Source organism: Rissa tridactyla, chromosome 2 (genome assembly GCF_028500815.1).
Source record: "Rissa tridactyla isolate bRisTri1 chromosome 2, bRisTri1.patW.cur.20221130, whole genome shotgun sequence".
NCBI classification, from domain to species: Eukaryota; Metazoa; Chordata; class Aves; order Charadriiformes; family Laridae; genus Rissa; species Rissa tridactyla.
In genome coordinates this window covers 30,319,492-30,345,721 of record NC_071467.1, presented here as the reverse complement: position 1 = coordinate 30,345,721, position 26,230 = coordinate 30,319,492, and the positions used below count along the sequence as shown (strand labels likewise).

At 39.6% G+C, this 26,230-nt stretch overlaps 2 protein-coding genes across 2 annotated transcripts in view; one reads left to right on the top strand and one right to left on the bottom strand.

Moving 5' to 3' along the window:
* Positions 1-11,793, top strand: part of RALYL (RALY RNA binding protein like) — a 221,444-nt gene extending 209,651 nt beyond the window's left edge. The window contains exon 9 of the mRNA XM_054193665.1: positions 11,485-11,793. Coding sequence (XP_054049640.1) covers positions 11,485-11,793 — 309 coding nt within the window. The remainder of the gene's footprint in view (positions 1-11,484) is intronic.
* Positions 1-26,230, bottom strand: part of SLC7A13 (solute carrier family 7 member 13) — a 127,147-nt gene that overhangs the window by 48,220 nt on the left and 52,697 nt on the right. The gene's annotated exons all lie outside the window — the stretch shown is intronic.

Sequence of the window (26,230 nt, the reverse complement as noted above, 5' to 3'; positions counted from 1 at the left end):
GTAAATACTGCCATCATTTTAACAGTTCGAGAAATTTAAGGACTAGTCCTGTGTTAAAGTGACTGAGAAGAAATGTAACAAACTTCCTAAAAAGAAGAAATTCTTCAGTGGGGTCGGAGAGAGAGAAAGAGAGAGGGCCAGAGGTGGTATTTCATTGAATTTGGGAATGCATTTTCTTAATCTTGGAAGCTTCTAAATTTCATGTATTACTAAAGTAGCACAAATGTAGCTTATGAAAACCATGTTAATAATAGTTATAATTTTCTATTCGGTATTCAAACACATTTTTTATTCATAGTTTATTATTCCATTCACAAGGTGCTGCTGCATGGACAAACTAAGGAAAATTGGTCACAAAGTCTATGAGAACATTTTTAAATTATATTGGAATTGTTGGGAAGCAAGACTATTTTGAAACGTGTGGGATTTATATACGGCATGTAATTTTCTACATTTTTAAATATGTTGTCATTATTGTTACAGCTATGCCAGATTTTGTTTGTGAATTTTATAAATGACTTACTCTTATTATGCAGGATACAGGGCCAATTCCTCATTCGAGAAGAACCCTGCTACAGATTAAATACTAGCCAATTGTCCTCGTTTCAGCTGGGAAAGAGTTAATTTTCATTCTAGTGATTGCTGTGAAAGGAATGTCAATAATAAGTATTGGGTTTAGTTGTTGCTAAGTGATATTTACACTATTTAAGGGCTTTTTTCAGCTTCCCATAGAAGAATAGACATAACGATGGAATGACCAATGAAATATTCCATACCACAGATGTCATGCTCAGTATATAAATGGGGGTTGGCCTGGGGCTGGGTGGGAATCAGCAATCACTGCTCAGGATGATGTCAATTCACCAGGCCATGAGAGTGACCTCTGTCATCATCATCATCATCATCATCATCATCATCATCATCATCATCATCATCATTATTAATAATTTCTATTAAACTCTTCCCCCCTACTCTTCAGGGAGGATGGGGAGAAGCGGGGGCTGAATGAGTGGCTGCCTGGTTCTCGTTGCTAGCTGGGATTGAACCATGACACCGATTAAAATAATTTCTAATTCCTTGTTACTAGAGAAGGTAGTCTGAGAACTTCAAAAGGTTCCAGTTTCCATGTTCAGAAGAATCCTTAATAGTCTAGAAAATTTAAATAAGGAATACGTCTGATTTGAGAGGAAAGAGGTTGATAAAGTAAGATAATTTCATTTTCTGTACTTATCTGCCAAGATATTATGTAATAAACATAATTTAAAAAAAATAACTTTGATAATCTTAAATTCTGTGTTGGATGATATTGAGCATGAGGGCAACTATTATAGAAATTAAGGCATCATTCAGCCAAGAATAAGCAGAGAGAGCATCCTGCAGTGTAAGACGAATAACACATCAAATATTCTAACACTTTATGGGAAAAAGAGTGAGTGATACATTACAGATATTTTTGGAACAGAGAAGTATTTAACCCTTTGCATGATTAGTAACAAAGTAGAGAAAATACAATTTATGCAATTAAATTGTAGTCAGGATTATATTCTGCTGGTTTTTATTTGCTCATGTGGAGATCCATTCTGAGCCTCATTCATTGCCATTAGGGACAAAGACAAATATTTTTGAGTTTTGAACCTGTTGGGAAAACCATTATAAAAATAATGCAAAATTATTACAGGAGTGGAATTTTCCACAGAAGTAATGGAATCCTGTCTCTTTGCCATAAGAATCCTAAAGGGTGGCTCCAAAGTAAAGCAGTGAAAAGATTTTCTTCTCTCATGAATTCTTTGCTGTGTGATAGTAACCTTGTTCCATGTCTGCATAACTTCAGGCTTTCATCCTCCCTGAAATAAACTTGTAGGATTTCTCCATAGTAAGGGCTCACCAAAATCATCTGCTCAGATCCAGCAGCAACAGATCAGAAAAAAACACCTCTCTATGGTTAGGCTCCCCCACAAGAGGAAGGATAGCATTGTGTGGTGAAGCTAAAGACAGCTGGACACCCTAAACTAGGAGAAAAGATGTTTCTTTTGGCCAGCAGCTGCCAGTCTTAACAGTCAGTTAAGGACAGACCCAACTACAGATCGGAGGGTCTAGCCAAGGATATGACTGAAGATGCAGGAAAGATTCTGTAAAACCAGCGCAAATTGGCAAGTTAGTACTGTAGCAGTGAGCATTTCTCACTAATGAAATGTTCTGGCCGTGAGGATGAGAGAGAGAGGCAGTAGAGGCAGCCATGTAGAGCATTTAAAGTCCTATTCAGGTGATCTATGCCCTTACAACAACCTTACAACTTCTGGAAAACTGATAAACTCTGGAAAACTCTGAGAAACTGCTCAGTAAAAACACTGAGTGCTATAGGAAATAAATAGCTCTTGGGTTTTGGATGGTGGGGTTATTAACTCCTTCGAGACAAAAAGAGCTCGAAGTTTTTCATTGATACATATTTTGGGATTGCAATGGTAAGAATTTACTTGATTAAACTTTCAAAGAAAGATTGCTCTTCCACACTCGGGTGAACAGAATTAATCCACAATTATCACGTTGTGTTTTAATAGAAAATCAAGTTCCCATACCATCCATCCCATATAAATCCAACTAACCAAACAAAAATGTTTGTAAAGATTACATGTAGAACTTTCTGATACTACCCTGGCTGTGTATATATAACAGCCTAAGGTAATGGAGAAGAAGCTTCGCATGACCACTCTGTGGTGTATTACTGTATGTGAATATATATATGATATGTAGCTATGCATATATGGAAAAAAAATATTCTGCCATTGCTTTGTGCTTTGGATAATTAGAGATGTTTCTCTTCAATAGAGACAACTAATGTTGTGGAAAATAAGAATCGAACTCATCCCTGGGGTAACTGCTGGTATCAGTCACTGAATGAGTACCTTTGGTGTCTACTCCAACTGGATTCTTAAGCAGAAACTGTGATCGGTGCTCACCCTATGAGGAGTTACAGCAACATTTAGCATGTTATTTAAAGAAAAAAGAAAAGATAGCTCATATTGCTGTTGCTAGTGTTACCACTGCAGCAGGAACCCGCTGGAACGTGGTGGAGGAGCAGAGGATAATCAGCAGGGTAGGGCTGCAACTTGAACAGGGCACTGAAACTTGAATGAGCATTGAAAGGGTTTTACTTGGGGATGACGAAGGAAATGACGGAGAGGGGATGTCCTGCACTTGTACTCATTTTACATTTGAAGAAACCTGCCCCACATATTTATTTATTTTCACATCCCTACCTGTAATGCCATCATTCTGACTATTCTTTCAAGGGCTAAGCCTCCAAACTTCCAGGTGATTTTGGTTGAACTTCCCAAGAATTCAACACTTGCCAATGTTTAGCCCACCACATGGAAAATTGACCCACTGTTCAAAATTTTGGCCTTTTTGTTTAATCCACAAGGTGGGGGAGGGATTTAATAGATGTCTGTTTAGTTCAGTAGCTACGTTAACTGTAAATCTATGCTTCCACTAACGGGAAAACAATCTAAATGCGAAACTCCAAGAAAATGTACACTGGTCCTGAGAGGAGAAGGGCTATGTAATCATAACAAATTGGCAACTTGGTGCTACCACTAGAAAAATTAACCTAGCCAGCAGCCCACGCTCCAACCACTCCTACCGAGTGGCTGATTGTTTGCCAGCAGCAGTTGGACACTTTACCTTACATTAGCATTCCTCCATCGGTAAGTGTTTTTCTATGTTATGCTACTTTTTATTGTGAAAATAGGTAAAAGAGCTCTCAGGTAAATGAGGCAGCACTGTCTTAAACCAGTAAGAATTTGGCTGAATATTCTATAAAGTTATTCCAGCTTTAGTTATCTAAATCATTCCCCTACGGGGTAAGTAATATTCACCATCTCTGACTAGTAGGGGAAGATCACAAACATTTATTTTCAGAAAATTCTTGAGCTTTTAAAGCAGGTTCTCTTAATTTCATCTCTTCTCTTAATCTCATTTTTCTCACTCTCTCCACTATGTTAAACTGGAAGGAATTATAAAAAAGTAAACATTTAGCAAATACAACATTCAGAAAGTATTTGCAAAAAAGAGAAAATTCAATTAATAAACACAAACGGGAAACAAGTTTAGTAGAAAAGTATCTTTTTAGGCTGACAAGTAGAACTGATAAAAGTAGGAAAGCTTTCAGGTGTACAAGCCTACCTTTTTTCTTTTTTTTTAATTTACCCTTAGACATTAATTGACCCTTATGGTCAATTGACCAATATGACCAATATGACCAATTGACTGTTATGGGTTGATCGCCTTGTCTACAAAAACACCGCAGTTAAAAACGGCAAATCAAAATGCAACAGGCATGTTCTTATCAGCAAATGGAGCTATGCCACAACTCATATATCTAGTCAGTCAAAATTCTGATTTATATAATCTTTACACAAATCATTGTGCATAAAACATATAAGTCAGTGTCTGAAGTGATGAGTTTGGGTCATGTTTTTTTCTTTTTTTTTTCTTTTTTTTTCTTTTTTTTTTTTTGTCAACAGTCAGTCTTTTATATTCTGTTCTCCATCAGTACTCTACTTAGCACAGGAGGACAAAGTTTTATGCAATATGTGATACTAAGAAAATAAATGCCTAGACATTTCTTTCCTTATTTCTGTACAGGACAACTTTCAGTGATATATGTCGGGAGATTTGCTGTGTTTGCAATGACATATTGCATTACTTGTAACCAATGTTTCAGTGTATGAAATGCTGGTTTACAAATCTATTCGCTGAGCACTATTATTTAAGGTAGCAGCTTCAGAGAGCAAGTGTATCACGTCTTGTCTCAGGAATACAAAAGTGGTTTTTGAAAGCAAGCTATATAAAATCAATTGTGCTGATTTCAAGGATGAGTGACCTTTCAGATTTGGATACTTCTCCATTTACGTGAAGATCATTTGTAAGTGAATTGCAAGTTCTGAGTGTTTTGTTGTGGTGGGCCAACAAGGTGAAAAAAACAATAATCCAGAAGTGCTACCAGCTTAAATGTGGCTCATTCTGAACAATTTGTTCCACGCTGGTTTTGGAGGATTCAAGACATGTCACAAGATAGCATGATAGCAGCAGACAATCAATAAAGGCAATAGGAAAAAAGACAAAAATCACTGTCCGTGGAATTGCATGCAGGCAGCCATGTAGACAAATGACATTGCTGACTGCTCTATCAGATGTAGACTTTAAGTACAAGAGAAGCTCTGTGAAACCCCATGCAGTGCAGAGCTACAAAGAGAGCACATCTGCTGCTTCTTCCTGCTCAAGGGAACAAAGAACTCAATCAGATGTTAGATTTCCAGCAGCTTCCTCAGCACTTTTCAAAGGTGTCTTTTTATAAGGGACAATCTCAAGCTTTTTTACCCATCACTTTCATCTCCCTTTTGTGTGTGGTTTGTCTCCTCTGTTAAACTACAAGGCTTTTCAGAGAAGAGAAATGCAACGAAGTGGTCTCCTCCTAGGAGTGAAGAGCACGAGTGAGTGCGTATGTGCACACCCACGTACGCACAACCCTCAGACTTGCAGACAGAGGAGATCCCTTCCCATTGCCGCTGCCCAGGGCAAACTCCTTGAGGAGTGTGAACCTTCACTTTTCTCAGAATAGTTGCAAGAGTCTAAGTTTCGAGGACTAAGAGTGACACAGAGCTTATGAGTTCCACTTTAAAAATGTTTTTTTATAAATTGTTTTTCACTTGCAGACTTCAAGCAGTCACAGAAGAAGAGGCCTGAATCCTTTCTTGTTTATAGACAGGGAACTTAGGGCACAGAGAGGCCATTTAGTTGGCTCAGAGGATTTTCTTGTTGCTAACAGCAAGAATCTCAGAGGACTACATAGAATCCTGGCCTGCTAAAATCTCTACAGATTAAAAGACTCTTTGGTATTACAGTAGATCATATCTTTCTGTTTCCTTATGGGCAGAGTTCTAAAACTAAATATTTCACATCATGCTAGGTATAATTTTTACTGCTGTGAATAATCAGCATAGTAATGAAGTTTAAGTAATAAATCACATTTGACTTCCAGCAAAATTCCCCAGTAGGGGTGATTTTAAGTTGACAGCGTTAACCAGGTTTTGGACCAAATAGTGTGCAAAAGCAAAATTATTTAAGCTCTTCAGGCTAAGGTGGTGGTGTGTATTTCCTTCAGCAATGATAATAAAATTTTAGTGGTCTCCATAGCAATGCAGGTGAAAATTTAGAAAGCCATGGAAGTATCCAACAGCAAATACAGAAATGCGTAATATTACACATGCATCCCACTGAGGCTTGGTTTTCGGGAATGCTGAGGAAATTAAGTCAACATTTGCCGCTTAAAAGTATAGGGTTTGGCTACCATGAATCACTATAATTGAGCAAGGATCATGCTGCTGTGGCATGTTGCCTCTCTGAAAAAGTATCTTTACTTTCATATTCTTTACAGATAGTTTTGATTCAAACAAATATAAAACTTGCTGAACTATTGAATTTTGTATATTTTCTCTTCTAATTTAGTCAACACTGTATGCTTTAATAAGTAAAAATCTCTGAATCACGTGGGGACAGAAATTTACCACATAGATTTCAGCCTAAATTCTTGACGAATTTTTTAAATTATTTTTATCAACAATTTTTTTTATTCCTATATTTCAGGGGCCAAAATGAAGTATTTACTAGCATAACCTAGAATACAGAATTCCTCCTACTAATTCCTGCAATGCAAAAAATTATTCTACTCTGTTCTTATGTAACATTAAGATCCTTTATAATACCAAAAGTATCTTTTAGATGCTGTATGATCAGACTCTAAGCTTCACCGACTTTGTTTTCAATGAATCACTTGGACAAAGTCTTTAGTTTTAACTTAATATGGATCCTTTCAAGCAGAGGGAGCAGCAGCAGTCCCTCCCATGAAGAATGTTTAACGCAACCCATGGCTGAAAGATTAAGCACATTTACAAAGTAAGAGAGAGCTCCAGAGAGACCCATAAACCAGTAAATATCTGAGCCAATGAATCTAACATTGCAGCCTGTGCTGACCCTTCAGCTGAGATGTAGAAGCAGTATAACCACGTGGGTACTGCGTGGTACCTATACACCTATGCTACTCTCCAGGAGTGGGGGCGTTTGTGGTAGCTTATGTTTCACACTGTGCCCCTCAGCTCTCCTGGTACTAGTGCTGCCGCATGTGCTGCCAGCTCAGGTTTTTCAGCCCATCCACAGTGCAAAGGGGGGGCCAAGACTTTCCCTGCACCTACTGGTGTAGATGTGCCTCAGTGGCACATAATACAGCTGGACAAGATGATCTCCAGAGGTCCTTTCCTACCTCAGCTATTCCGTGATACTGTGATTCTGCGTTATAGTAAAATGATATCCATAAAGTCTACATTAAAAAGATACTGAAGGTGCACAGTGAGCATGCCTGATGTAACGCCCATCCTATATATATTCTTTATCATAAGAATCTTTTATGAATACTCAAAATAAAAAACATTCTCACTATGATCACTTATTGGAGCAGGAACCTTTTTTTTTCCCAGTAGAGTCCTGCAGCTGCTGAAGTCATGCTCCGATTGCTTCTCTCATTGTATTCAGGATGAATATTCACTCATAGTCACTGAGCACTTAGTTCACACGGAGAGGAACAGTTTCAGCTGGAAAGAATCAAAAAATCCTATCTCAGAAAACTCTGCAGCCCTGTATCAGGGAGGTGGTAGTTGGAGACCCAAAGACTGTGAGGCGTTGAGGGGAGCTGCTCCTGCCTATTCCATATCTGGGCTGTCTATGCTAAGTAATGAGTTACTGGACAAAGTAGAGCTACAAGAAGAGTGGGATTAGCTAAGCACTCATCCCAGCTATTCCCACAGGAGAAGAGAAATATTCCTGAGATCCACTGCCAGATGCTTCCCAAGAAGACAGGCTATGCATCTGCTTCAGGGAAGAAACAGCAAATGGTAGTGGCCGGAGGGAACTGCAGAGGGAAAAGCAAAAGGAAGACAGAGGGGGAGAGATCAGAAAGGGGTTGGCAAGGAACCAGTGTTTGTCTCAGGCTGCAGAATACAAGGATTCTCAGGGAAGACTGTAGAGCTGTTAGAAAGCAGAGTTAGAGATTATCCCACTGCCAAAATGCCACTGGATAAAAATTTATGTTTCGTGCAGGATCTAAAGGCATAAATGAGATAGTCCTACCAAAAATATAAGGGTGGGGAGTTCCTGTATGCACACAGATGGGGTGTGGGCATGAGCTATGTGAACAGGGATCACAGAATTACGAAGTCTAAGGCAACTTAGCCCCAGTCCAGACTGAGCATTTTCTTGCTTCCTGAACCAAAGCAGCATGGGCAGGACTACAGTTGAGGACAGGCTCTAAGGACTGCGAGATTGAACGGAGGCATCTATACACCACACAGGTCTTTCAGTGGTTGTAGTCCTCATGGCTTGACTTGGAGAGTCCATGAGTCCTACTGGAGTCAATACCATACGTGTAACTCCTCAGGCATCCCTCTTTAGGATCCCAAAACAAAGGCACCAAGGAAGCAATTTAGATGCCTAAACACAGGCATCTGATGTCATTTTAGACCTCCTGTTAGATCCTCCACAAAGGAATAAGGCTCACATAGTCCTGTCCGTATCTCCCAGTCCCAGAAGGATGTTCCAGTTACTCAGGTTATTTGAAATGGCATAGATGTGGATGTTCGGGTTCCTGAATGGGCCCTCCAGTTTTAACTGTGGTGTTTTGATAGGACAGCTGGGGGAAGATGCCAGTAAAAAGGGCCAAGGAGCACAAGGAAAATTTTGACTGAGGGAGTACATTTTCAAACTGTAACCTGCAACTGTATAATTCACATTCATGTTAGCAACTGTTTCCAAAAATCTGCTCATCTAACTGAGAATTTCTTAAAGTCATAAAAAACTGAAAAAAAGTAGGTTGGACAAAGCTTAGAAAAAGTAAGTTGGCAGCAATAAAACTCAAAGTTATTGGTGAGTCCTATAATAGTTAACTAAAGGAGGAACTGAAACCCTGGTCTGGTGTTACCCACTGAAAAAAAGAATTAGATATAGCATGTGTTAAATTATCCTTTTATCACCTATGAAAGAACACCAGACTTTGGCACCTATTATTGCCATTAGATGGATTATGCTTTAGTCACACCTAGACTCAATTATTGCCACGCCGCTAGCTGCAGCAGGCTATTTCAAAATATAACCCAGCCTGTGCCATCTTTGTACTGCTGGGCTCCCAATTAAAAGGAAATTACTGAAGGCCCATTTTCGCAGCTTAGCACTCTAGGAGCTTGGAAAATAAGAATGACTTCTCACCGTGAACTGCGAAATGAACATAAAAGTGGTGTAGACTTCTTTTTTTCCCTTTGAATTACAGGTTCACCTCTGGTTTAGAGTTGGAGACACTTTGCTCAGTAAAGCTACACCAAAGCAGCCCTGTAACCCAGCTGCAAACCTGGCTGAAAAGCAATCAGCACTGGCCAACAGAGTCATTTTCAGACAACGAAAGGCTGAGTCCCAGGGGCAATCCCTACCACAAGGGTTGTGGGATTCATCCCCACCAGAGCTTTACAAACCTTGCATCTTAATTTGTCCCTCTGTCTAAATATAATGCAGAATAATGCAAAGGGGGTAACTACAGTCTCATACAAACTTGTTAGGCATGAAATGTAATGAGTTTCTTTTTTAATAGCAGTTAAATTCATTATAGAGATCTTGTACATTCTTGCTGCTGTGAAGTAATACACTGAGCATTTCCCTGGCTGTCACAGGAACAGCCAATCGGAAGAACATAAAAAGGGGCAGGTAAGAGAAAGGCACAAGATATTTTACAAGACGCTGGCCTTTTTTGCGTGCTTTTTCAGAGACTTACATATTCTTATATTAGTTCTACCTTAATAACCGGCACTGTTCTTGTTTTGTATATTGCTCTGTTAAACTTTTGTTGCACTATTCATGCTCGCATATTTACATATCTACTACAAAAATTTCTGTTGAGACACCCATCAGCTAAAACAGCATTAGAGACACCAGTTTTGAGAAGGAGGTAACAGCTTTTGAACCATGTCCAGCTTTATAATTTGAGTAAAAAGCAAAAAATACGAATACAAGAACGCAGATCCTTTGCATTTCTTTAAAAAATATTCCTCAGCTCTCGGTTTTCACAGTGTCCCTCTTGGCTAAAACTGAGGATCTTGATAGAACTGCAGTATCTGAGCTGGCTTCCCTGAATTATAATTATAATGTCATTTGTTTCTTTGTGAGTTAGATAATAAAAGCCAAGAGCTTGAATAGCATTTGGAAAGGGATTAGCCATTCTGTGGATAATGAAAACTTTCACAAGAGTATTTAAACAGGAATAGTTCTTTTAAGAAGGGCATAGACTTTTTTTTTCCCCCTCCAGTGCATAAACACTAACTGACAGCACAAAGGGAATGTGGAAACAGGTTATTCCCTGACTATTTACCTGGGGATTTCTAGCACCTCTCTCTGCACCCTTGAAGTGCAACATGATCAGAGACTGTATAATAGGACCTGATGGAGGCAAGTTGAGGCTTAAAAGACATAAAGCAGAGATAGACACATTACAGCTGTGTATTTCTAGTGTCACTGAGCAAAAGTGCACTGTAATGACTTCTTCACAGCATAGGGGAGAGACTACTGTTGTGTTTCAGCTTACACTGTACTTCTCATGCTTTAGAGAAGTACAAATACACTGCTGGTAACTCAGGAGGGGAAGCCACGCCACAAGCCAGGTCGTCTATCCAGCATTTCCTTCTTCTTTAGAAAACAAAAGGGCACAAGAGTAGCTCATGAGCTCAGGCTTAGCTGAAAGACCATGTTACCCATACTATAGCACTCCACAGTCTGGTTTCTTATACATACAATTAATCTAGTGATAATTTCCTGGCTGTTTTCTATATTGCTATTAAACTGTGCACACAGGAGTCCTCTGGCCTGCTGTGATTAGGCATAATGTGATACAGCTTTTATTATCAGCATGAAAATGGGAGCTTTCTGGTTGAAACTGCATAGTTTTGCACTCAGTTTTGCAGTGATTCATCCTATTTATTATGTATAAAGAATGCACCAAATCATACCTGAATTACTGCACTTACTCTTTGAGTAAAAATTTAATTTTCTGAGAATTTTCAAGGAAAGCTGTTAATTTCTTCATAAGTTAAATGTAGTTAGTGATGAGACCTTTAATTTAGCAATCAGTGTCAGACCTTTACTCTGTCCCCGATGATCTGCACATTGGCAAGTCTGCATACACAAGCCCTGGCAAAGGAAGGGATTGAGAAACTCTGGCTGAATTTCTTCTTTGTATTGCTTATTGTTGGGTTTCAGGACTGTATATATCGGCAATTCAATATAACCAAAAGGTCTTCTTCAAAGGAACTCTTTAAAATTATGTTCTCCTTAAGAGAAGCGTGCAACAATCTCTTGAACCACTAAAACTGAGGCTATGTGATATCCTTGTTTTAGGCTGTTGTCTTAATCCGGTCACCATCACCTAGTAAGGAGCGCAGGAAGGGAGGAGACAGGCTGTCCTGGTTTGTGGGTTTCTTGGATAGACCTCGCACCTACGCTGTAGTAGGCTTCTCTCCAGCCCCATCTCCTGCCTCTCCTGAGGAGATCCCTGCGCTCAACCCAGACTTGACTCCATACCTCACCTTGCCTGGGACTGTTGATGGACCCCATCCCTCTCACCACCCTGCCCTGATACAGTGGGGCTGTGCCTTCATCACCGCTCTGCCTCTTCAGTGGAGCAGCCGGGCCCTTGCTGCTCCCTGACGTGCCCGAACAAAGTCACCGCTGCGTGCAGAGAATCTGGTAAATTTACTGCTTTACTGCAAAGGAGCTGCTGAAGCGAGTGCGCTAATGAATGATAGCAAAGGGGTTATTTATTTAACTTGGCTATTAAAAAGAGCTTAATGAAAATCAGACATTATTTATTCTGTGGAGAAAAATAATTGTTCAACTTTTGCATTAATGTTTCAGAGACTTTTATTGATAACTTTAATACTTCTATATCTTAAAAGCAAGAGTGGAAATATCCCTACTTTTCATGGAACGAAACACTCCTGGAAATTTAGAAAATGTTGAGCATTTCAGTTGAGTGTTTGCTTTTTAAGAAAAAAATGGCACTCCTACATCTGCATAGTTTATTTCAGATTATTGAACTAAATGATCTTCTTCTAAATCAGTTCAATTTAAAACTATGTTTCCTTAAGGTAAATCACTAGACCACAGAAATTATCATTTATATGGTAGTTCTTTGTTATTTTCCTATAGATTAGGTTTAACCCTCTTCCTCATGCCGCATGAGAAGTATGACACAACCTGCGGTGCTTTACAGAGGTCAATCAGAGAAGAGATGCATGCATCATGACAGATTTCAATTAGAGGTGACTCATATAAAGGTTACGTGTATCTGTCGCGCACTGGAAGATCGGAGTCAAGGGCTGTAAACAACTCAGATTTTGGTGAGATGCATTTTATGACAGATAGAGACTAGGATTACATCAGAAACCACATAAAATCTAGTTTATTTGTGAGCTAAAATGATTGGAACTATATTTAATTAATTATTCACAAATTTAATCAAGAAGAGAAACTGCATGCTGTTGAGAGCAGATCCAAAGCAGTAGATTGCCAGTAATCACGTAAAGGCGAGACACAGAATCCAAACGGCTGCTTTGACATTTGTATTTCACTCTTCATAGCGGATCACAAAAAGGAGCTACCGAGGCAGGGCAGACACCTTCTGGGAGACTTTGCAGTGGGATTCCTGGAGGTTTTTGGGGCGTCCAGGTCAGGCTAGTCAGGGTGTCCAGGTCAGCCACATACACCAGCAGGAAGGCAGCAGAGTCAGAGTTGCAACTGGCTTGCAGCTAGGACTGTTAGTTGCAAGTTTTACTCTTTTTTTTTTTTTTTTAGGGTAAAATAAAACCAGTTTAAACCAGATCATTCTGATACCTGTGGGTGAGGGGAAGCTCCCCAGCTGAGGACTACCTCAGGCAGTGGCAGTGCTGCCCACCACCTTGCATTCAGCATGGTGATCTTATGAAGTGGGTTGAATAAACTGGCTGAGCTAATGGAAAGATACTCCTAATTTTAGGGGGCAGGTGAGGGGGACGGTATTGGTGGGTTTTGCAAGGTCAGGCTTCCAGCCCGCTCCCAGCTCAGCTGCACGGTCACAACGGGTGACACAAAGAAGGCAGTGGGAATGTGAGGCCAGAAAGGGAAGAAGAGCAGGAAAGCCCCTGCAGAAGTTGTCTGATCTTGCATCAGGTGAAGATGATCTATCAGAGCTTTTTATCTCCTTCCAAGGTTAATTCAAATAGATTAGCTCAATCCTGTGCAAACCTCCAACAGTTGGGGGTGCAGCACAGCATGGAGCAGAGTTCAAGCTACTGGGTTCTCCTGGGCTTACTACTAAGGTGATGCCATCAGGGAGCTAGCACTTCAACAGACAGGTAAATTTTTAAAAAGCTGTGTTCACATTCTTTATCTGCAATTTCAATTACTTTCTTTGCATGTGCACCCCTTCTGGTTAGCATAAACCCAAAAGTGTAGGTAGATCTGTATTTTCATACATGAATGGGGAAGCAGTTTTGCCACACTATTGGCTATTTACAAAATTTTAATGTTCAAAAAAATGTAGATAAACATGTATTTAAGACCTTTTGCATGACTTCTGATTATAAGACTCTGCAAGCCTTTCAGTTAAGGAGATACTCCTGGTTTTTAATCCTGAATCTTCCTGGGTTTCTTTTTTTCTTGTAATTTGTAATTTAATACACTAAAATCTAATACTTCCATAAAAAAAAATTCACTTCAAAGGAAGGAAATTAGACACATCTTCCACCACCTACTGTAACTCTCCAAGCTGGGATTTTCAGAGGAACCCAGGGAAGCTTGATCCCTCCTGACATATCGGAGTAGATGAGCATCTAATTCTTGTAAGCTCCCCTTAGAAAAATCTCAGGTCTGAGGCAGCTTTGGGCTACTCTTTTAAAAAAAAAAATGAATCAAACTTTCCTCTCAGACACCCATTTACTTGCTAAAAGGAGTTCAATCTCCTTCTCCATTTAATAAACAAAAAATTATCTGATGCAATCATCATGATTGCCTTAATATTGAGTCTGGTACCTATGAGGCATTTCTGGATTTCTGGGGACTGAATGTTGTTTATGAACAGCTTGATTTTTCAATATACAATTTCATTTTCTCTCACTCTTTTAATTCTACTTGAAGTTTATATATTTTCCATTACCGTAAAATTGACAGTCATTGAATACACCAAATATAAAGACACTATTAAATGGCATTTATAAGCATCAATTTATGTGGAAAGAAATCACTGAAAGATCTGCTGAGTTTATAACCGGGAAAGCAGAACAATTCTTTCTTTCCAAAATAAAAAGCCTTTTTTATCTAAGCAAAGAGTTATAGCAAGTGGAAGTTCAATATCATGCCTTTGAGAATTACAATCTATTTAGACCAAAGTGAAACTATTTGAAAGGAAGTATTAAATAGTGAGAAGTAGTTATGCATGGCAATTTTCTAAAATATTTGGATTTCTCATTTCAGTTCCAGTCACTTTTCTACCTGCAGTATGCTTTCCATTTCATATCCAGTTCACAATTTAAAATCTGAAGCAGTCTTTGAAGTATGTCATTTATAGCAAAAAGCACAGGCAGAATATTACTTTCTTTTTTTTTCCCCTGGTGCACTGAAGGGGAAAAGCATTGAGACCCTTGGCTGTGCACCGAGACCCATATGGAAAAAACATTGCCTGAAGCCCTGCACTAAAGGAGTGGTAAAGATATTTATTCAGTCACAGGTGGAGTTACATTTATGCCTATTCTGCTTTTATTGCTGATATCCAGTCTTCAAGCTATGATGAATTTATCTTAATCATATTGTGTTAAGATACGATATCTTAACAAAGCTTATCAGTATGTTGCCATAGCTGTTTTGTTAGGAAGAAGGTTAACTTCACTGGGAAAAAGCAGGTCTGCTTCCCAAGGGTTCTATAAGGGAAAATATATTCCCTCTCCCTCTGTCCTCCACACAGCACTGCAAATGCATGTGAATTCAGTGGTCATGTTTTACCTCTGGATAGGTTTTCTGCATTGCTAGCTCCTGCTTTCAAGGGGCTGACAGCTTCCCTAAAACAAACCAGATAAACCTAGTAGAAAGTTTCTCTATTATTAAAATTATATATATATATATGTACATATACACAGCGCCGCATCATTATTAGGTTTTTCTCGGAGATTATACATACAGATTAGATGTGGATATGAGAGAGAGCGAGAGAGAGATCCCTCCAAAAAACTCAAACAGTTTTTGCTTGAGTATGTACATTTTGGCAGCACTGGGGCACTGAGCCGTCCTGGATTCCTTCCTGTCCCTGTTCCCAGACAAGCATGTTCAATCACAGCCTTCAGAAAGCATCTGTGCAGCAGCTGCAGTCACATTAGCCATGGTTAACGCATCTGCCTTGCTCCAATCCAAATCCTTCGTGATATCTGGTGATCTCAGGCCTTGTGGCTGCTGTATGAGAACCTGTGAGTCTCATGAACCACGTCTGGTTTGGGACAAGCATTACCTGATGCACCTGTTTCAGAGGGGCCTATGTGATTTCTAATAATTTGTGATGCCCCCACTGTGTACCTCAGTAATACATCTTGAGCGCACGAAGCGGTGTGCCAGCATTACCACCGCGCTCTGCGTGTCTAGGAGACAGGCTGAAGAGACACTGGAGCTGTGAATGTATAGTTATTTTATATCTGGACCTAAACACAGATTAAAAACTTTGGAAATGTCAGTTTTGACTCCCTGACCTGCACCTTACTTGCACATGCGATTTGGTGGAACCGAAGACAACGTCGTCTCTTCAAATAACAACACAAGGAAGCAAGGACAATGTAAATAGGTTTTCCCTCTTTCCTTGCTATGCATTTCTTCTTGTTATTGGAATAAATAAATAACTGCTCTTTCCAGGGCCTTTTAAATACTAATTCCACAAAGAAGGGTGAAATTACTACCTTGAGGAGCAAGATGCATAAAGTCAAAGCGATGGTTCCAGGCAAAATAGTACTCTGCAGTGCTGCTTTCTGCACTGTTATCTTCTCTTTTGGTGTATATATCTGCATTAAACCTAGAAATATTTCAGCATTCTCTGAAGTCAGTGAAATGGCATTTCCATTTGCATGCATAGTTTTTGCAGAACTTTTTGTGAACCTACAGTAAGTACTAACAATGTGGTGTTATACTGCCTTCTGCAATGATAAGTGAAGGACATTTTATTATTATGCACTTATTAGAACCATGTTAGCATCTTTTGAAATGCTATTTTGAAACATAATTTACGAAATAATATGTGTAACTAGCCGGTTTGTTGAAAAGGTAGGATTACTGCTCACTCACACCCTGTAAGAGCAGTCTGAATTCCTTCACACAACTACATCTCTTCTACAGCAGACACTTCTTTTCTTTTGTCCATCATTTTTAACACTGAGATTAAATTCAGTTTAAAAATCCACACCTGTGGAGCAGATAAAATAAACACATCTGCCTTTGGCTTTGCCATGGAGAAGTTCCACTTATTTTCCAATTCAAAATACTTGAGAATTCAATGGTGACACCAGTATGTTGATATTAATCTTATGACCGATATATTCGCCCCTGCAGTGTGGGACAGCATATCAGATCTATCTTCTGGAGCTTATCCTTCTTCTCACTTACTCTCGCATAAATGGTTTTCACACAAAAATATTCTTCGGTAGCTGCAGCCCTGTGTGTTTGCGAAAGTCACAGCAAAGCAGAACTGTCTGCACTGGTACATGCAGGTAGGACTATGTAAGTTCTCTTTGTCTCACTCTGCAGACATGATACTACACATGCTTAAAGCCAGTTCAGCCAAAAGGTTGGCAGGTGTCCAGTTTGGTACTGCTAAGGGCTGTGATCTACTTTGGAAGAACCATCAGAAAAAGAACACATCTCTGCATCCAGTTTTTGCATCCAAAAGACCCATACCAAAGCACCCCTGAGACCTGGAGGAAATTGTGTGAGCACTGCTCTCCAATAAGACCAGAGACCGCCTCTGCACTAGAAATCCAGAGTATCACAAGCTAATTCTTTATACTCTGGCTTGTGGATCCTTCCCACAAAGCAGACTACCTGTCAATGCTTTTTTTTTTTTTTTTTTTTTTCCCCCCCAAGATTTTTCATCCTTTCATCCAGTAGACCTGACTTTTCTCTCTTTGAGGTTCCTATGTGATAGCAAATGTGTTTCATATTCTAACCCAAACAGTTCTAGAAGAAAAAACAAAGGGTGGTGGGTTTCTTTTCCAGAGAGGGTGGGTGGTTTCATTTCCTTGCTCTGGCTGACATGAGTTCCTTGTGGTTCCCACTCCCATACAGCACCTCTGCCAACCTGCTTTTTGAGTTGGGGTCGGATGACACGCTGCCTAAACAAGGTTGTCCGTAGGTAAATTTGGGCGGATATTGGGAAGTTTGGGAAAGCAAGGAGAGGGCCTGGCAGTCTGTGTCTTCTCCCACTACTGACTGCGCTGATTAGAGAGTAATACCACCAGAATCATTAGGCAAAAATATAGCGTGGAAAATCTTTCAGTCACTTTCACTGCAAAATGTATTTTGATGAAGCGGATTAATTTTTGCACTTCTGTGGTACTTTACTGCTGTTCTTTCTTCTCTTGTAGCACTTAGTGGTAAATTGAAATTATACAAATGATAACCAGGATGGTTTTTTTTCTGTCTTTTTCGCTGTCTGTGTGAATCTGTGTTTTAAGTCTTCAGACTCGAGAAAGCTTGTAAAAGCCACAAAATGACCTTTCCCAATTCCTTCAAAAGGGAAAAAAAAAAAAAAGGAAGGAAGAAAGAAAAAAGAAATCAAACATAAGTGATAGACATAATTCACACCACAGTAAAAGGAAGGAAAACTGTGCCAGTAGAGATATTTTTAAAGTTTAAAATTTCCAGCTTTTGTGAAATGGTGAAACTTCTGTTAGACCAAGAACTGTAAATGAGTTTCAGTGGGTTTGTGTGATTTCAAGAGTAAGAAAGCTAAATTAGACTGTGTCAGTTATGTCAAACAGTAGGGAGGGCTGGTTTGTTGGTTTGGATCCTGACTAAATTTCTGCAACTTTACAACTGTACTGAATACAGTTTGAAAATACAGAATGGTCTTTACATCTTAAGGGTGATGTTCATGTTTGCAAGTGATGCAAACTGGGATTATTTCTTTATCAACCTGTGCCTGAGAACATCTGGAAAGTGGAGACAGTTCTCTCAGGGGAGAGATATCTGCAGCTCCTTTCTTCTTCAGAGTTTGTGAGACTGTTGATTTGGGGGGTTTAATGGAGTTTGACAGTGATATTTTGGCCAATGAATACGGAGTAAAATGTTCCTGTTACCCAAAATCAGCACAGCAGCCATAGTACCTAAAATGTTACAGGACTGCTTTTTAGTGAGCTGTACAGTTCACTCGTGAACCAGTCTTCATACATGCAGATCAACTACTTGTACCTCCATGAACTCCTTTGCTTCTGTACCTCAGTGCAGGTCCTTAAAGTCCAGTGGCCTCACTTCAATTATCAGGAGAAAAAGAACAGGGTTTTTTAATTATTGGGCATTCCCCAGAGGCCATATGAGAAGTGTTTCTCAGACAAAACCAAACAAATAAAGGGGCTTCTCAGTCAGGTGGCCGACTGAACCAATTGACCTTGAGTTGCCAATAAGCCAGAAACTCCAGGGTTTCTTTTCTACTGCTGTGTTATTCGTTCATAGAGTACATAGGCTGTAGAAATTGAACTTCAACCATGCAAATCAAAAGATTGTGAGAACTGACTCATTCTGTTTTTATACCTGAGCATTGTCTCCACTACCAGCATTTTGACAAGCCTTGAAAAGACAGAAAAATGCTCCTAGAACTTCACTGTATGAAGTAAATGTGTGATGCTGTTCCAATTTTATCTCAGAGGAAGTGAACTTTTTCTTCCATTATTGATCAGTTCATTTTATGCGAACATTTCCAAGAGTGTTCTATCAGATGGTGGGCTGTATGCAGGTGGAGCAAAGGTTTCAAAACAAAGACAATTCCGCATCCTCATTGACAGTTGCAAAGCTGGATCTGCAAATACAAGTCACCATGCTGAGGCAGACCAGCAACCTTTTTATTTAGCATCTGTTTTTCTACAAATGGCTAGTGCTGGATATTTCAGAAAAGTTGCTTGTGGCTTCAACTTCTCCTTTTGCCAAGGTAGAGTTGTCATTGCTGTGAGTGGGCAAGTTACCTGTACAGATGTGATGAGATCTGTGAATAGTCCTTGACACAGAACACTTCTTAAGGATCTATATAAAATCTGGAGGTGGAGAAGTTGGTAAACACATTAGAAATGAGGATAAATAAAACTTTCAGTACTTGAAAGGAGCTTATAAGAAAAATGTGGACAAACATTTTAGCAGGGAGTGTTGCAACAGGACAAGGGGTAATGGTTGTAAACTAAACCAAAAGAGGATAGATTTAGACTAGATATAAGGAAGAAATTTTTTACAATGAGAGTGGTGAACTACTGGCACAGGTTGCCCAGAGAGGTAGTAGATGTGCCATGCCTGGAAATATTCAAGGTCAGGTTAGACAGGGCTCTGAGCAACCTGATCTAGTTGAAGATGTTCCTGCTTATTGCAGGGGGTTTGGACTAGATCACCTTTAACGGCGCCTTCCAACCCAAACTGTTCTATGACTCCATGATTCATAGAATCATAGAATCTTCATGGTTGGAAAGGACCTTTGAGATCATCGAGTCCAACCATACACACACAAAAAAAAAACCCCTACAATCTCTGTCACTAGAGCATGCTCTGAAGTGCCAAATCTAGACGTTTCTTAAGTACCTCCAGGGATGGTGACTCAACCACCTCCCTGGGCAGGCTGTTCCAGGGCCTGACCACTCTTTCAGTAAAGTAATTCTTCCCAATATCTAATCTAAACCTCCCCTGCCACAACTTCAGACCATTTCCTCTGGTCCTGTCATTATTCACCTGGGAGAAGAGGCCAACACCCACCTCTACAACCTCCTTTCAGGTAGTTGTAGAGGGCAATGAGGTCTCCCCTCAGCCTCCTCTTCTCCACGCTAAACGTGCCCAGCTCCCTCAGCCTCTCCTCATATGACTTGGATTCTATGATTCTATGATTCTAAATTGTTAGACTTTGCAGAAGTTTTATAGTGACTCTGAGTAATAAGTGGACAGTAAATGATGTTTGGTACCTAAATCCAGCACAGCTACCAATTCCTTACAATGCCACATGCTATTGACAAATAGGTCTAGAAGAATTTTCGTGTTGCTTTAAGAAGCTGCATATAGTGAAGCATTTTAAATTCTGAACAGAATAGAGAGAGTATCTTTCTGTAGCAAAACCCCACCATATCAAAGTATAACGTAATCAGATCCTTTCAATGTACTCAATAGTCTCCCATACTAATTAAGATTCTGAAAAATTTTATGAGGAAGACAAAAATTAAAACATGATTATAAAAAAGATAGGTATTTAGTCACATTTTAAAATTAACTGTCTTGTTGAACAATTACTACCTAATTATTAATATCACAACTCTTGACCTTCAGAAGACACTCACTTTCATCTAAATCTAGTTTTTACTTGTACTGCATTTTGCTTTTTTGAAAAACAATGAAGCCTTCGTATTAAAATCTTTGGATCAACAGGAATGCATTGTCATCTGGTATTTGTAACATATGCTGAAGTACAGATACTGATTTACTTATTTTGAATTATTTGGTCATAGTACTTGATTTTCTCTGAGGTAGGATAATTATACATCATAAAACCAACCTTTCCTTAAGACCTATCAATGCCAAATTTCTCTGTGTGAGGGATACAACATAGAATTAAAATCACTTAGCCTTACTGCAATTTATGACTTGAACAAGACAAAAAAATAAGAGGATAATGGGGTCGGGATGGTGAGGGTGGATAAGAGTAAATTACCAGTCTTTAATAAATTTTGGAAGTGAAGTCTGACTGATTTTCATCTATTTTTTTTGGGCTCAGTATACACCCAGGGAATTCTAGAGAGTTCATCTTTCCTGTGAAAGAAGTGCCAAGCACTGGGTTGGCAGAGATGCTGAGGAATTGACACAGTTGTTGAAATACAATAGTTGGTGCTACCTTGGGTGGTTTCCACTCTGCTGTGTTCTACAATGCTGTCTCCAGTCTGAAAAATGTGTATGCAGATCTCGTGCCGGTGAGGAAATCACTTCCAGTCAGTGCTGGAAGTGCACCGTGCCGTCCAGCGCAGTGCAGAAAAATACTTTCAAATCTTGCTTGGCATGCTGGTTGGACTGCCACATATTTTAAACAACTAGGGAGACATTTTCTCTAGCAATGTATTTTTATCTATGGCATTGCTTCAGATGCTACGTAGAGAGATTTTTGTTTAACTTATTTTTAGTCTTGGCTTTGAGCCGGATCCTTAGATATATTGGTTCTCCTATTGCTTCACACTATCCCTACAGATCTCAAAGGAAGAAAGAGACGATGATCGAAGAGAAACCTCTACTATAACACTGATGTTTTACTTAGTCTTTGAGGGATTTGAGTGGGGTGACACATCACACTGAGGATATACTTTGAAAAATGAAAAAATGAAAAAAGTTTAAATCCATCTGAAATGAAGGGGTTGTTCTTCTTTGACTTGTGATCATTTGGGGATAGACTGTGAGTCCCAGAGACAGTGAGGGGAAGGAATTATCCTAACCTTGGCAAGGTTGACCATACGTGTTTGCCCTCCAACAACAACAACTTACTCATTTCTTATTACCCATGTGAGAAAGCAGAGAATACAGGTAGTAGCCGTTTTACATGACAACATGCCCGTTTCCAGAAAGGTACATATGAAGGACAATGTTGACCCTATTCCAAAGTTCTTTTGCTACCATGACATCATTTGATGCTAGACAACTTTATATCTATTTTTTTCTAAAGTAAATATGGTATAAAAGAAATAAGAGAAAAATAGGAATTCAATTCAATTGTAAGGCTTGGTCTTGTAAAAGCACTCATGTGATTCATGATCACTTGCCTAGAATTTAATTTAAAGTTAGGGATACATATCAAAATCACAAAGGTTCTTTGTGTTAGAGAAATGCTCACATTTCCCCGAAATCTAATCCTTTAACTGTACATGTGAATCCAGGAACTTTACAGCACACGATTAAAAAAGCCTCTTGTTTCTTTTTTTTCTAATAAGTATAATCGACATGTTGCTGTTACTGACCTAATTATACTGCAGGGTCTCCTTTTATAGAGGCAATATCTGGGTTATTTATATGTTTCTCTGTGTGGTCAACACCATTATCTGACAGGCTGACTGAATTTACTCTTGTAGGCTACAGATAAATCCATAACTCGGCTCTGCAAAAATAAAAAGCTATTGTTACAGAACCAAATAAGGTCTTCGGGGAAGTAAAGATGTTGTGTTCCACATGAAACATTACTTAAAAGGCAAGATGTTTTTTCAGTCTGAAGGTAAATTAAATTCCAGTCTTCCAGGTGTATAAAACTGCATAAACCTAGCAGAATTATCATAGCTGGATAACTTATTCTACAATTAATATTAGCTAATGCTTTCGAGTGTAGCTGTCTATGTAAATGAACATTTCCTAGGACCTGGCATTTTCCATTATATTGCAGAACACCACATTGTTTGTTTTATCCAACAGACTCCAAAGCATTCACAGTGAGATAGTTTTAAGTGATATTGGAAGTGGGCATCCTCAGTGGGAATACTACACCTCTAATTAAAAAATACATTGGGATCCATATATTAAATCAGGCACAAAACCTACAGGCTAATAAGTTTTAGACGACATGAGTGTAGCTGTTCTGCCTGCACATACATAACTGCACTCCCAGTTTTTTTCCTTCTATTGTGGTGGACACAGAACCTTAGAAATGTTTGCTGGAAGGACCTCTGGAGGTCATCTAGTCCATCAGCCTTCTCAGAGCAAGATTATTCCCACGCCTACATCAGGTCAGCTGTGGCTGTAACTGTGTCTTGAAAACAACCAGGAATGGAGGTTTAGTAGCCTCTCTGGTGAACCTGTTTCAGTGCTGCACTATTCTGGTGAAAAGGTTTTTTCTAATGTCCAGTCTAAACCCCAAAAGTAGCAATTTCTGATCACTGCCCTTTTTATCTTACCCGTGACTACTGTTTCTGTTACCTTTCTAATTCCTATTCAAGTTGTTATAGGCTGCTGTCCTACTGCTCCTTAGCTCCTCTTTGCCAGACTAAATAAAACCAGATGCTTCATCCTCTCCTTGTGGACTACATGCTCTATGTCTCTGGCCAGGGGTAGTCCTCCCCTTGTTCCTCTCCAGTTTCTCAACATCCCTTTTCAGCAGAGAACACTGGACTGCCATCTGGGCTGAAAATTGCTCATTCATTCAGCCTGGACTTCATCAGCTTTACAGTGAGAGTGCTGTAGTAATTCACCTCCTCCTCCTTACCTGTCTCAAAGAAGGATGTAGTGTTGGCTTTTTTTCCAGTCAGCAAGAACCTCCTCTGATAAACATGAATTTTCTTACATGATACATGAGTCTCACCATCACTTCAGCCAACTCCTTCAGTACCCTCAGATGTACCCCATCCAGTCCCATGGATCTGAAGACATTCATCTACTCTAAAAGCTAAAGCTTTTGCTCTCATCTGTCATCTACTTCTCTCCTTCCCAACTGTACTGATATAGCAGAGGTCCCAGGAGAGGGCTTTGCCTGTAAGGACTGAGACAAAAGACCATGTTTGGCATTTCAGCTTCCTAGCTTGCTCAATGCCATGGTGCCCTCCTTCCAGGTGTATGAAAGCCCTCCAAGAGGGCAAGAAATGGCGATTTAAGACTTGTGCACTACCTTCTCCACCCCAGGTGATCAGTTACAGACCTCCACCACAACATACCAAAATCAGTCCCATCTCACCTTGACCTCTGTTTTTTTACTGGATTTTTTCAACATTCGACAGTCCCCTTAACATAAGGTGCAATTATCCCTCTTTTTACTGCCCTCTTGTCCATGCTGAACAGCCCGTTTCTTCCATGACCGTCCTCTGCTTGTTAATGCCATCCCTATTCGACTTGCACTTATCTCTTTGTGGCACTGATCCTAATTGTAAAAGCTGAGATATCTTTCCTGAGGTATCAGGATCTTTCCCCAACAGGACTTGTTCCTCCACTGTTGCCAGGGCACTGGAGCTATATTTTAGGTTAAACAGCTGCAGGTTGAACTGGAGCCTTCCTCCCACTACCAGAAGTCACAGGTTTCCAACCTGCTGGGTGAGTGTCCTCTTGCTGCTTCTGTGTTGCCTTCCCACCCTCAAGGGGGCTCCTGCCTCTGCAGTTTCTTGAAGATCCTATCAGTGTCTCATCTGTCACCCTCGATACAACAAAGGCTTCTCATTTCCTGGCTAGGATTGTTTTCCTTGTTTTAATGAACTGAAGGAAAGTATGAAGTAGGAGAAATCTCTGACTTTGGATTCCCTTGTTTCATTTTTCAGTCTGAAATCCAGCCCCCAGGAACACCTATATGCAACACGGATAAAATTGCCCGGCTTGCGCAGATGGGAAGTTAGACTAGCTGACTTCACAGTTATCTATGTACTTAAAATCTATGGTCTACAATAGTTTCTCCTTCTCTTTAATTATTTGTGAGGCAGAATTGTCTTCCAGCTGTGAAGAACACAGAAGAAGGAGGTGTGTAGGAAGAAATGCAGTTGAAATTCTCCAGTGGAAGTTTTGCCTTGCAGAGAAAGAGAGCATCAAATGTGTAGAGACTGCTTTTTGGAGCTGAAATGCTACCCAGCTGTGCCTGCAGAGAGAGGAAACGCTAATGAGCTGGGGTCCTACTGTGGGAGCATGTGCTGGGGATCTCTGAAATCTAGCACAGCAGAAGAGATTTTTCTCTCTGTTTTGGGGTGAATCATACCTCACAGTGCATGTTTCTCATTTTTAATGTGCTCCAGTGGAGAAACTAAACTGTACATATTTGCTGCCATGAAATAATTTCTCTGCTTTAACAGAAATAAATCTCGTAACAAACTGACACACTTCTTCCTCAAAGGCAGACATGTATTTTTAGGAACAGAGGCACCCTCAAGTGATCCTTTAGTGTTTCAAGGCAGCCACAAGATGCTTCAGGGTAGGCTGCTCTGGAATAAAATCCTGACGGAGACAGTCTGTCTGGAGTCTCACCTGCCAATGGCTGGTTTGTGCTTTGAAACATATTTCTATTCTTTGCTGTAACTCTAATCTTTTGGAGAGATCCTTCAGAGCTTCCCAATAATGTAAGTTTTTGAAGTTAATAATTATTACAATAACATAAGTAATTGAAGTTAATAAGAGAAGTTGCTGAAGTCTTCCATTCGCTTCTCCTATAGAGACTAAATACCTCAAGCATTATCAGTCTTCTCTGGAACAAAATAAAGATTAGCAGCAGATCCCCATTCACTGTGAGGAGTTCTTTCTATTTTAAATGTTAGAGGTACACGTGACACTGAAAACATTAACAATAAATCATACTGCCATTTTCCTTCTTGTCCAGTACAAGAGGTTGATAGAGACTTTTGAATTTTATAGACCTTCAGGTGTGATTCAAACAGTAAATCAGTAAAGCTTACCTTTGTTCTTCAACATACGTATATAGACATATGTCTACATAGTGTGGAATGGAACCAAACCATCCCCAGCAGACATAAGTTGACCTGGAATCACTGGAATCAAGATATATGTTGACTTACAGCCCATAATATTTAAATTGTATGTAATTGAATGGCCTACAGCTTGGATTTTTGCATATCCTGATGTAAAATAGTCTGTTTTATCAATAAACCAAGGTCCTGATTCATAAAGCACTCTTCCCAAGTGCCACTGATTTGAACACTTAACTAAAAAGAGACAGAGCGATACAGGTATAGAATAGTGTACTTTAAGGGAAAAAAACTATTATAGTTCTTTCTCTAAATCCTCCACAATCTTAAATGTGGCTGAGAGATTTAAAATAGGATTATATCGGGCTTTACCCAGCAAGGCTTCCAATTAGTTTTTAAGGCAATACTCATATTTTTACTGTACCAGGAGAAGCAGCAAAATTTATGGATCATTAGGCCAGTAAAGCTGAGAGGAAAGT